The 13,677-nt window shown below is 42.1% G+C and overlaps 1 protein-coding gene across 1 annotated transcript in view; it reads left to right on the top strand.

Moving 5' to 3' along the window:
* Positions 1-13,677, top strand: part of RNF175 (ring finger protein 175) — a 77,266-nt gene that overhangs the window by 5,698 nt on the left and 57,891 nt on the right. The window contains 2 exon segments of the mRNA XM_027117122.1: positions 5,301-5,337; positions 8,074-8,212. Of these exon segments, the coding sequence (XP_026972923.1) occupies positions 5,301-5,337; positions 8,074-8,212 (176 nt within the window).

Here is a 13,677-nt window from a genome sequence, read left to right as displayed (position 1 = left end):
ATTTTGGATTTGAGATTTCCTGGCCAGATTCTCTAATTTTCATATATTTTCTTTCTTCTTTTCCATCTCCGTTGGTGGTTTTTGGTTATTCTTTCTGAGGGAGTTTCATAAATTATCTTCAACTTTTCCATGAGATTTTCAATTTCTGTTCTCAAATTTTTCATTTCTAAGAGCTTTTGTTTGTTTCCATTTTTAAAGCCTGGGGTCCTTGTCATCATTGCAGAACCCTTTCCTGACTCAAGGACTTGGTGATCTTTGGCCATCTGTTTATATTTAAGGGGAGACACTAAAACACTGTTCAGAAGCTTCCGTAAGCAGAGAGAACTTGTTGACGGGCAGGCTGAGCTGGAAGGGGACCTACCTGGGCCTTTTCACGGGAAGAATGATGACGGTCCATATCTGTAAGTCTTTTCTCTAGTCCTGGATGGTTTTACAAAGAGTCCTCTGGTCTTCCATGTGCTGTCTGGCAGCCAGCATCCCCCGCCAAGTGGCAGGCCCGCATCTGATAGGCCCAGGGCAAGAGTACAAATAAAGTCCCACATGCCACATGTCTAAAGATTATAAGCCAAGCTGCTCTGCCAGGCCTGCCTGCAGGGTCCACCCGGGACCTGTGCAGCCTGCTTGACCCAGAGCTTACAGGGGTCATGCCCTCCGCACCCGCCCCGCTGCTTGCAAACCGGAGTGTATAAAGACCTGCTGGGGCTGGACATGCGTGTATCCATTTCCCGGAGCTGCCGTAACAATAGGAATTTACTGGAGAGAGAAATTGGGAGATTCGGATGACATCCAGACACTACTATATATAAAATAGATAACTAATAAGGACCTAGTGTATAGCACAGGAAACTCTACTCAGTACTCTGTAATGGCCTATATGGGAAAAGAATCTGAAAAAGAATAGATACATGTATATGTATGACTGAATCACCGTGCTGTACACCTGAAACTAACACAATATTGTAAATCAACTGTACTCTGATAAAAATTATTTTAAAAGTACAGAAAATAAAAGAAATATTGACAGAAAAGGGAAAAAAAAAAAACATTAGAAATTTACTCTTTCACAGCTCTGGAGGCCAGAAGTCCAAAACCTGCGTATAGGCAGGGCCGTGATTGCTCCAAGGACTCTAGGGTGAATCCTTCTTCGCCTCTTCCAGCCTCGGGGGACTCCAAGTGTCTTTGGCTTATAGCTGCTTATCTCCAGTCACTGCCTCTGTCTTCACGTGGCCTCCTCCTGCATGTTTCTCCTCTGTGCTTATGTGTCTCTGGGTGTCAAATCTCCCTCTGACTTTCTCTTATACGGACACCAGCCGTTGGCTTTAAGGCCCACTGTAAATCCTGGATGATCCCATCCCAAGATCCTTAACTTGATCACATCTGCAAAGACTCTATTTCCAAATAAGATCAAGTCATGGGTACCAGAGGTTAAGAATTGGCCATATCTTTGGGGGGGGGGGGGGCGGGGCGTGGAGGGACATAGTTCAACCCACGGCAGCACGGAAACCAGGGAGGAGCGCTGGTGCCATCAGACGCCCCAAGGACCCGGGGTAGGAAGGGCCCCCGCCGCACACCTTACCTCCTCACTTCTCAGACTTAGGATTTCCAGGCTGTTCCTAGCTCCTTCCAAACGACCCCACTGCAGTGGAGGGAGAGAGGCAGTGCGGTTACAAGGGGGACCCCATCTGCTTAGACACCAGCTTCGGATGGCCTGGGGGGGTGGGCAAATTAAAAACTCTATCTCTGATTTCCCAGGGCTGGGGCTGTTCTTTATTTCCGCCCTTCTCCCTCAACCCACCTGAGAGCCTCCACTCTACACCAGCCATCTTCTGTCAATTTCTACTCAACCAGCGACAAAACTTTCAAAATATTTTCTTAAGAGTTAGAAAAGACAAAAAAAAAGTTTTTGTGTTTCCAGGTTAGAGATGCACAGGGCCTTGTAGAGCAAGGCAAAGCCCGTGGGGCCTAATAGAGGACGGGACTGGGATTCCTCCTCCAGACACAGGCTTTCAGTGCCTCCGCCCTCCCTCCCAGCTCCTGGGCCTCTGAGCCCCATCCAATTGCCCTAGGGGTGGGGTGCAGGGGAGAAGGACACAAAGCCTCCCACCACTCTTAACCGAACCTTCTGTTTTCACCCAGCTGCACCCACACTTCCAGAAGTGCTAGGACCCCTCCACCCCTCAGCCTTCCCAAGGGTCTTCAGCACAATCAGTCTTCTTTCACAAAGGCTTTTCCAAAGGTTTTACTAGTGAGTTGAAACATCTTTTCATAAATGAGCCATTTGTATTTCCTCTTTTATGAAGTTCTTGTTCATGTGCCTTGCCCTTTGGAAATGTTTTGCCTCTTTTGGATTAAATTGCAAAAGCTCTTTTTCTATTCAAGTTATTCACTTCTTGCCTTCACATATGTTGTATATTCTCCAGTTTAATTTGTCTTTCAAATATCGGTGATTTTAACGTATTTGATTTTTATGTCCTCAAAATTCATCGATTTTTTTACTTTACAATTTCTGGGCTCCACGTCATACTTAGAAATGCCTTCTTCACTGCGTGAGTATTCAAATACTTACCCATATTTACTTCTAGCCCTTTTAAGATTTTCCTTTTTACATTTAAATATTTGATCCTTCTGAAGCCGGGTATGGATCCGGCTTTACATTTTTCCCAAATGACCAGCTAAGGGTCTCAGCACCCTTTATTGAACAATCCATTTCTTTCTCACTGATTTCTCACTGCTTATCATAGGGAGTTGGGTCTGTCCCTGGCCTCTGTGTTTCGTTCACTCATCTGTCTTCTTTTTCCTGGGCCAGTAATGCTTTCAATTAATTTCTGTGGCTGTATTATAGATTTCAGTGGCTGAGAAGCCAAGTCTTTACTCTTCTTCTGAATTTTCCTGGCTATCCTTATGCTTATCCTTCAGATAAGCATAAGTCTTAGTGTCATTTCAATTTCCAAAATAAATCCTCTTAGGATCCCAGATGTGCTTACATACCAGAAAAAAATTGTCCAAAAGTAGATTCCACCCTAGAAAAAAATATTGTGCTATAGGGAACTATTACTAGGAAAGAGATGTCCCTAAGTATATCATTATCATTTCCATCATCATCATCGTGTGCTTGTTCCCTAGGAAATAAGAATATTGTTTCAATATCACTTGATCTAAGGAAGTTCTTAACTATATCCAATATTTAGCAGAAATCTTTTCAGCTATAATTTCCACTCCCTAAGCTTTCCTGGTCTTCTGTAGAATAATTTATCATAGTTCTTTTAAAATGACTTGAGAAACAGACTAACAGATATAGAAAACAAACTAGTGGTTACCCAAGTGGAAAGGGAGGTGGGAGGGCAAATTAGGGGTGTGGGATTAAGAGATACAAACTACTATGTATAAAATAGATAAGCAACAAGGTTATCCTGTATAGCACAGAGAATTATAGCATTATTTTGTAATAACTTTTAATGGAGTATAATCTATAAAATACTGAATCACTCTGCTGTACACCTGAAACTAATATAATATGGTAAATCAACTATACTTCAATAAAAAAAGGGCTTAGAATCTGATAGATAGCTACACATTTATGCCCGGGGCTATATTGCTTGTAAAAGTCAAAGGGAATTTATCTTCTCAACAAAACACCCAGTTCCCTGTTTTAAGGTTATCTGAACAAAAAGCACTGTGAACCCAAAGATCTTGAATAGCAAAAGGAAAAGGACCCAGGGAGTCTTTGGTTACAACTTTTACTGAGATAATTGGCCCTTGGGTGAAGCACCTTCTTACAAAACTCTCATCTATTGCCTTATTTATACTCACAGTACTCCAGTGAAGTAGACAAGAGCAGCTTTTACGTCAATCTCCAGTCTCTAAGAAGGAAATGGAGACAAACACAGGTTGGTGACGTGCCCTGGGTCACCCAAAGCCCCAGTCAGTTCGATGTTTAGTGCTGGGTGGTGCTGGGTGGTGCTGGGTGGCTGCATGGCTCAGGGCTCCAAGCCCATCCAGTGTTTTCTCCCCCAAAGCAGATGTCAGACAAGTGGGCCCTATCAGACAAAAGGAGGGGACTCGGGTACCGCTCTTCCCTGAGGGTTGCCACTAAGGTTTTGCTCCTGGAAAGCAGCCTTGAGCCCAGGTGCTGTGACCTCCAGTTGGATATCAGGGACCACCTGGTGGGACCACCAGTGGGCAGAGAGCCCGGGAGAAGCTGCCAGCATCCCCTGCTGCCTCACCCACTTCCTCTCCTGGCATCATCCAGCCAGCCCTCGCATTGTGCAGATACTGCCCAAGCCTCTGCTTAGCTGTATCACCTGGAGCTTTCATCTCTCTTACAAGGGAACCTCTGCAGCCTCTGACCAAGGCATAGGTGTTTTACGGAACCTGTTGACCTCAAGTCAGAGAAAGCCTAGCCTGAAATAAGAATGGCGCTGTTTCTTTCCATCTGTCAGAATTGTTTATTCCATTTGAAGAAAACAAAGGGAAAAAAAGCTGGTTAATGTCAGATTTGTGTAACAGATGCTTTATTTGCCTTCTCTTCTTTGCCATCATTAGGGATTTTTAGCTTTTGATGCTACTGGACTAGAGATTAAGCAGCCTGTGTTCTCCATGAAGGTTATACGATGATGTCTTTTCGAAGATTGGCCTTAAAGGCTTCAAATGACCCAAGGTAGTGGATTAGCAGTGACCAGCGGAAGGCAGGCAGCATGTGGGAACACTCTGTGGGTCAGCCTAAAGCACTTCCTGGGGACGGTCTCTATGCTCTCCCGCTCAGTGTGCAAGGGCAAGGCCACATTACCGCCCTTCCCTGGGGTCAGGGTTTAAATTAAATTAACAGGAGGACACAAAAATGCTGCGAACAAGTAACTGGTCAGCTCTGACTCTAAAACCTTGAACTTGGAGATGATATTTACTCATTGGCATCATTTAAGACACCAGCAAAACAGATGTTTTTCAGAGGTTCTCCAATTCACAGATCATATACCAGAAGCCAGGGTAACATTGCCCATTAGGAGGCCACTCCCTACAACCTTGACTGAATTGCCAGACAAAACCACAGGAATGGGGCCTCATCTGGTTCTCTGACCTTAGACAGAAGAATCAAGTATTTATTAATAGTGACCTGATTACTGTTTTGTTTAGGGTGTGTATGTGTATGTGTGTTTTTGTTCCATAAGCAAATATTTTATTAGCACTTTCATCCTAAATTATTCCAGTACTAAGAAACATCACTCTTTTTCATGGTTTGGGTTTCTCATGTAATGTTGTAAAATGCAAGCTAAGAAAACAAGAAAAATTTTTCTGTTTTTCAGATTCTCAGACAAAGCTTTCTGCAGATGATGAGTGGAAGTAAGTGATTTGTATTTTTTTATAGCTGGTATACTAAAATTAGACTTCCATCTTAACAGTTTGAGAAATTAAATGAAGCCATCATTTTATTTATAAATTTCCCAGGATAGAAGATGGGTTAGCATGGCCATGTGTGCACAGTGATTGTATAGACCAAAGCCACAGGGATTTCATCTGTTTTCTGCAGTAGGCTCCATGCAGTCCCACAAATGCGTATGTCCCTCAATACATGTCCTTGTATGTCCTTGTCCTCTGAGGCACAAGACACATCTGGTTTTCTTTATAGGCTGTTTCCCCTGTGCTGTGGCACCTACTGTGGGACCATTGGACCCCTATGGACACCAAATGAAATAAAAGTGAAATGTTCCTCCTTTTTTGCTTTATGGTTGTCAATTATGAATGTATTCCTAATCAAAGTAGAAATGTTTATTACATTTGTACACTACTTTATACTTTCCAAAGTACTTCCACATAGGTTAACCATCTGAGATGCATTTTACTGTATATGCACAAAATAGATTAATGTCATAAAGTATATTTTGTTTGATATCTATGCAAGCCCTCTTTTAGACTGATGATAAATTCACTCTTCTATCTACATGGCCTAAGTTGAAGTCCACTCATTACAGAAAATATTAAATAGTTATTTGGTATTTGGGGCTGTAAAAACTATAACTAAGTGCTTGTACCCTTTTATTGTTTTTGCACTTCCCATTTCTTCAGAAGAGTGAATATATTTTTAAAAGAGCTTCTAGAAATCATTCTCGGCTCCTAAGCTAAGCTTCCAACACAGAAACTAATAGCCATGTAATTTTATGCAGGTTGCTTACCTGATGTGGATTTCAGCTTCTTCCTTTGATAAATGAAGGGGTCTCAGTACATCTATGGTACCTCCCAACACTAACATTCTCAGATTCCATCTCAGGAAAGTTGAACTCAAGCAGGAATATTTGAGGGTCTGTGGGCTCATTTCTGTGCATTCTCCAGCAGGGGGCACCCCTGGGATTTGGATGGGGCTCTTACTGAGGCAGCTCTGTAGAATTGCTGGTAAAGACAAAGACTCAACCCAGGTACCCAACAAGTGCCTTTAAAAGGTCCCAGAATGTTACCCTGGAGTGCTTTTTGATCAGTGCTCTAACTAAATATATATTGTGACCAGTCATAAGTGGACACTAAGAGATTTTGTGACTGATGGTTCCCCACTTGGGGTGAAAGATAATGCTAACCAGTATTTATAAAATAATTGATTGGCAAGATTCATACTTTTCCCCCTTTTCCCTAATCTTGATCTCGGACTGCTCTCTCCTCTAGGCCAGTGAATCCCAATCTTGGCTGCACCTTAAAATCACACAGGGAACTTTAAAAATTACTGATGCCTGGATCCCATTCTGGAAATCTCTATCAGTTTGCTCAGGCTGCCATAGCAAAGCACCACAGACTGAGTGCTATAACAACAGAAATCTATTTTCTCACAGACTGGAGGCTAGAAGTCTAAGATCCAGAGGTCGGCAGGCTTTGATTTCTTCTAAAGCCTCCGTCCTTGGCTTGCAGGTGGCCACCTTCTCCTTGTGTCTTCCCTGTGGGAGTCTGTGTCCTCACGTATAAGGACACCAGTCATGTTGGATTAGGACCCGTCCTAACAACCTCATTTACCTTAATTGCCTCCTTAAAGACCCCCTCTCCAAACACAGTCACATTCCGAGGTCCTAGGGGTTAGGACTTCAACATATGAATTTTGAGGGGACGCAGTTCAGCCCAGAACACCCAGCAATGCTCACTTCATTGATCTGGGGTCCAGCCTGGGCACTGTGATTTTTAAAAGCTCCCCAGTGATTTCCAACTCACAGACCAGGTCAAGAGCCTCTGCTCTAGACTCCCTTAGAGACCACTTCTGCTGTAGGAAGTTAAACCAGATGACATAATATTTTAGTGGTTTTCTCTACCATTGTATAAAATTAAAGAGTCCAACTAAACACTGAAGCATTTAGCCATCCTCTGAATGTTTGCGCCTAAGATAATAATTAGGCCTCTTCTTTCTCCTTATAATGAAAATGATTTATACAACCCAGGAGTTTTCTGTAGCCCCGCAGATAATATTCTCTTCACAGGCACCATCTGCAGGATATCCTTGTACTTGAGAATGTTAGCAATTACTTGAAATTACCAATATTTGACTGTTCTTTTTTTTTACTTTCAAAAATGGCAATTTCATATGATTCAACCTAATAGCAATTATTATTCTTCATATAGGTACAAATAAAATATATATGTGCTTTACAGTTTTAGACCAATCCTGTGAGGTACAGAGGGATCATCATTTGAGATTTGCAAATGAGGAAACTGAGGCTCAAATAGAATAAGTGACTTTCCCAAGGTGATCAACGTGGCAGATCAGGGGCTAGAACCCAGGTCTTCCCAGGGCCCATCAGTGAGCTTTTGGCCCCATCACTTTCCTTGAAAGGACAAGGCTGAGGCCAAAAGCACACGGGAAAGCTAAGGGCTGAGAGGAATTGGTTTTGCTGACAAACTCAGGCTCCTCCTTTCAGCTGTCCCTTCCCCAAGCCCAGGGGAAAGGGAAGAACCAAGAAGGACTTTGGAAAACTTTGTAATCAAAGCTTCAAAAGCCCTACATTTGAAATTCCCAGTTGCTTCTTATGAATCCCACCTATTTTTCTTGTTCTGCTAAATGTGCAGGAGTTGAGGGCTTTTTCAGCTGACCTCCTTTGCTGGTTCCAGCCTGCGGCAGGAGAGGATGTACAGGATGCACGGCCATGAGTCCGTGCACGTGGAGATGGTCTTGATCTTCCTCTGTGCCCTGGTCATCGCCCAGATAGTGCTGGCGCAGTGGAGACAGAAGCATGGTCATTCCGACAACGTGAGTCACCCCGGGGGCCGCTGGAAACCTGCTCCTCTTCCCACCACATCCCTCCTTTGTCACCACTTTGAAGGAAATGGTTTGGTTTCAGTTGGTGGCTCTCAACCCAGTACAGTTTTGCTCTCGGAAGCAACATCTGGAAACATTTGTGATGGTCACGTCTTAGCGGGAGGGGAGGGGGGATAGGAGCTGCTACTGGAATGTAGTGGGTAGAGGCCAGGGATGCCGCTGAAAATGCACAGGACAGCTCCTCATGACAAAAATGTCAATAGTGCCAAGATTGAGAAACCCTGGTTTAAGTAACCCAATTTTCCTTTTGGGCATGAACTACTTCTGCCAGTGGCCCAGGACAGGAGGATTAGGAATGGCAGAAACAAAAGACTGAGTCTGTCTAACTTTGTTTCATTAGCAATAAACTATCTTGGCATTGATGGTTTCCATATCCAAGGAAGTGTGATAAGGCAGACACTGCGCTGACCTTGGCCACACAGAGCGGGATCCCATTGTCACAGACCAATCCCATCCAAGCACGCCCACTGAAGCCTTCCCATCTCATAGCCTCAGAGTCATACCCTGGGCTTGTTGGACCCGAGACCAGGCTACTGCAATGTGGAGAGCAGTGGTGCTCACATCTCAGGGCACATCAGAATCACCTGGCGGGCTCCTTCAGTCAGATTCCCAGGTCCCACCCCCAGAGTTTTTGATTCAATAGGAACCAAATAATTTGCACATGAACAAGTTCCCAAGTGATACTGATGTTACTGGTCCTGGGACCGCATGCTGAGAACCAATGGTTTAGACCTGAGTATGGCCTGAGTGGAGAAACGTTGCAGAGGAGAAAGGTCCTCAATTAACACTCTCCATGGTTCGGGTCTTGGACTGGTCGTTGTATAAGAAGACTTGCCTGTGACATATGAAGGGCTGGCTTAGACCAGTATTTTATTTTCTTTTTACCCATCATAAATATTACTTCCTACATAGCATGGGATCTAAAGGAATTCTTTTGAGTTCCCTATAATATGTAAATTTAGGTAATTTTGAACATTTATTTAAAAAGGGGAATCTTGGGGGGAGGGGTTTGTTTGTTCTTTAAGCAAATGCATCCATGTGCTGCCATGTCACCATTGCCTTGTCAATTAAAATGAACACCCTCTATATTCCACTTGGACAAATTTTCTTCACTGCGTCCATCAATGTGGAGTTCACACACTGGCTATACCACAGATACACCTGCCCATGAGTCAGAGGTCCCTTGAAGGGCTTGTTGCCATTGGAGGTTCTGACCCTTGGTGGCTCAGGCTACAACTGTTGATTAGCTGGAGTGGTCTGCCCAAGTTGTTTCCTGTTGCTCACTACACAGTTGTACTGCCTAGAATGCCTCTCCAGGGACGTTGCTTTTGACTGTTCTCCACTCCCCCCACCCCAAAACTAGACCCTGTTAGTCACCCCACTTCTCCCTGAGGTTCCTGTTCCTGTGTCCTTCTGTCACACATCTGTGCTATTTTATGGCTACCCAGAGGGCCACTGTGGTCCTAAGGATACCTTGGAGGTAACCAGGTGACTGTGATCGTGGCATCTCTTAAGATGATCCAGTCTGACACTTTGACAAAGCCAGGAGTCTAAAGATGCCCTCGGGGTCAAGGACAGATTTGGGTCTCATTGGAGCTGTGGAGCCATTGGAACTGTTCTGGGTTGGCTCATAGATACAACTGAAAATACAGTGGAGTATATTCTACTTCTTTGCCCATCTGTCCATCTATTACTGTATTGCCCCAAAGGAACAGGTGGTGTAGCCCCCTTCCCCTGCATGTCTCTGATGACAATCTTTAGCTCAAGGTGAGATCCAGCACGTGAGTCTGAGCTTTCCCCATGCTGCGGCTTTGACTTTGCCCCATGCTGTACATCCTACTTGTAGGTTCACTACAAGAGCCAACATCAGAACTCAGCCATTTCAGGAACTCTTGGTGACATCTGCAAACACTGGGCCTGGAAATGGTTCCCAGAGCACAAGTAGCTGATTCCAGCACTGGTTTCCAGCTTTTTTATTGTGCTCTGCATGAACAGGATCCAAAAACCTGAACTTAATACACTGCTCAGTTTAATATCTTTGAGATGGAATTTGCTGAACATGTTTCCACAAAAGCTGACCTAAATAGCCTTATCATCCAAACATAACCTAACTTTTAACTTGTTTCTCTTCTCATTTAAGATTATGTAGGACCTGCTAGAGCTTTGAACATATTCATGAGGTTCCTGGCTCTTTTCTTTTTCTTTTTTAAAATTTTTACATCTTTTTTTAACATCTTTATTGGATATAAATGCTTTACAATGTTGTGTTAGTTTCTGCTGTATAGCAAAGTGAATCAGCTATATGTATACATATATCCCCATATCCCCTCCCTCTTGTGTCTCCCTCCCACCCTGCCTATTCCACCCTTCTAGGTGGTCACAAAGCACTGAGCTGATCTCCCTGTGCTATGCAGCTGCTTCCCACTAGCTATCTATTTTACATTTGGTAGTGTATATAGGTCCATGCCACTCTCTCACTCTGTCCCAGCTTACCCTTCCCCCTCCCTATGTCCTCAAGTCCATTCTCTATGTCTATATGTTTATTCCTGTCCTGCCCCTAGTTTCTTCAGTACCTTTTCTACTTTTTTTTTAGATTCCATATATATCTGTTAGCATACAATATTTCTTTTTCTCTTTCTGACTTACTTCACTCTGTATGACAGACCCTAGGTCCATCCACCTCACTACAAATAACTCAGTTTCGTTTCTTTTTATGGCTGAGTAATACTCCATTGTATATATGTGCCACATCTTCTTTATCCATTCATCTGTTGATGGACACTTTGGTTGCTTCCATGTCCTGGCTATTGTAAGTAGTACTGCAATGAACATTGTGGTACATGACTCTTTTTGAATTATGGTTTTCTCAGGGTATATGCCCAGTAGTGGGATTGCTGTGTCGTATGGTAGTTCTATTTTCAGTTTTCTAAGGAACCTCCATACTGTTCTCCACAGTGGCTGTATCAATTTACATTCCTACCAACAGTGCAAGAGGGTTCCCTTTTCTCCACACCCTCTCCAGCATTTACTCTTTGCAGATTTTTTGTTGATGGCCATTCTGACCGTTGAGAGCTGATACTTCATTGTAGTTTCATTTGCATTTCTCTAATGACTAGTGATGTTGAGCATCGTTTCACGTGTTTGTTGGCAACCTGTATATCTTCTTTGGAGAAATGTCCATTTAGGTCTTCTGCCCATTTTTGGATTGGGTTGTTTGTTTTTTTGATATTGAGCTACATGAGCTGCTTGTATATTTTGGAGATGAATCCTTTGTCAGTTGCTTCATTTGCAAATATTTTCTCCTATTCTGAGGGTTGTCTTTTCGTCTTGTTTATGGTTTCCTTTGCTATGCAAAAGCTTTTAAGTTACATTAGGTCCCATTTGTTTATTTTTGTTTTTATTTCCATTTCTCTAGGAGGTGGGTCAAAAGGATCTTGCTGTGATTTATATTATAGAGTGTTCTGCCTATGTTTTCCTCTACTAGTTTTATAGTGTCTGGTCTTACATTTAGGTCTTTAATCCATTTTGAGTTTATTTTTCTGTATGGTGTTAGGGAGTGTTCTAAATTCATTCTTTCACATGTAGCTGTCCAGTTTTCCCAACACCACTTATTGAAGAGGCTGCCTTTTCTCCATTGTATATTCTGGCCTCCTTTATCAACGATAAGGTGACCATATGTGCATGGGTTTATCTCTGGGCTTTCTATCCTGTTCCATTGATCTATATTTCTGTTTTTGTGCCAGTACCATACTGTCTTGATTACTGTAACTTTGTAGTGTAGTCTGAAGTCAGGGAGCCTGATTCCTCCAGCTCCATTTTTCTTTCTCAAGATTGCTTTGGCTCTTCAGGGTCTTTTGTATTTCCATACAAATTGTCATATTTTTGTTCTAGTTCTGTGAAAAATGCCATTAGTAGTTTGAAAGGGATTGCACTGAATCTGTAGATTGCTTTGGGTAGTATAGTCATTTTCACAATGTTGATTCTTCCAATCCAAGAACATGGACTATCTCTCCATCTGGTTGTATCATCTTTAATTTCTTTCATCAGTGTCTTACAGTTTTCTGCGGACAGGTCTTTTGTCTCCTTAGGTAGGTTTATTCCTAGGTATTTTATACTTTTGGTGCAGTGGTAAATGGGAGTGTTTCCTTAAATTCTCTTTCAGATTTCTTATCATTAGTATATAAGAATGCAAGAGATTTCTGTGCATTAATTTTGTAAACTGCTACTTTACCAAATTCATTGTTTAGCGTTAGTAGTTTTCTGGTAGCATCTTTAAGATTCTCTATGTATAGTATTATGTCATCTGCAAACAGTGACAGTTTTACTTCTTTTCCAATTTGGATTCCTTTTATTTCTTTTTCTTTTCTGACTGCTCTGGCTAAAACTTCCAAAACTATGTTGAATAATAGTGGTGAGAGTGGGCAACATTGTCTTGTTCCTGATCTCAGTGGAAATGGTTTCAGTTTTTCACCATTGAGAATGATGTTGGCTGTGAGTTTGTCATATATGGCCTTTATTAGGTTGAGGTAAGTTCCCTCTATGGCTACTTTCTGCAGGGTTTTTTATCATAAATCGTTGTTGAATTTTCTCAAAAGCTATTTCTGCATCTATTGAGATGATCATATGGTTTTTAGCCTTCAGTTTGTTAATTTGGTGTATCACATTGATTGATTTGCCTATACTAAAGAATCCTTGCATTCCTGAGATAAACCCCACTTGATCATGGTATATGATCCTTTTAATGTGCTGTTGGATTCTGTTTGCTAGTATTTTGTTGAGGATTTTTGCACCTATGTTCATCAGTGACATTGGCCTGTAATTTTCTTTTTTTGTGACATCTTTTTCTGGTTTTGGTATCAGGGTGATGGTGGCCTCGTAGAATGAGTTTGGGAGTGTTCCTCTCTCTGCCATATTTTGGAAGAGTTTGAGAAGGATAGGTGTTACCTGTTCTCTAAATGTTTGGTAGAATTCACCTGTGAAGCCATCAGGTCCTGGACTTTTGCTTGTTGGAAGATTTTTAATCACAGTTTCAACGTCAGTGCTTGTGATTGGTCTGTTTATAGTTTCTATTTCTTCCTTGTTCAGTCTCAGAAGGTTGTGCATTTCTAAGAATTTGTCCATTTCTTCCAGGTTGTCCATTTTATTGGTATATAGTTGCTTTTAGTAATCTCTCATGATCCTCTGTATTTCTGCAGTGTCAGTTGTTACTCCTCCTTTTTCATTTCTAATTCTACTGATTTGAGTCTTTTCCCTTTTTTTCTTGATGAGTCTGGCTAATGGTTTATGAATTTTTTTTTATCTACTCAAAGAACCAGCTTTTAGTTTTATTGATATTTGCTATTGTTTAATTTCTTTTTCCTTTATTTCTTTCTTTTTTTTTTTTTTTTTTTTTTTTT

Source organism: Aethalodelphis obliquidens, unplaced genomic scaffold (genome assembly GCF_003676395.1).
Source record: "Aethalodelphis obliquidens isolate GAN/ISIS:26980383/991018 unplaced genomic scaffold, ASM367639v1 scaffold17, whole genome shotgun sequence".
In the NCBI taxonomy this organism is placed as follows: Eukaryota; Metazoa; Chordata; class Mammalia; order Artiodactyla; family Delphinidae; genus Aethalodelphis; species Aethalodelphis obliquidens.
This window is presented reverse-complemented; position numbering and strand designations above follow the sequence as displayed.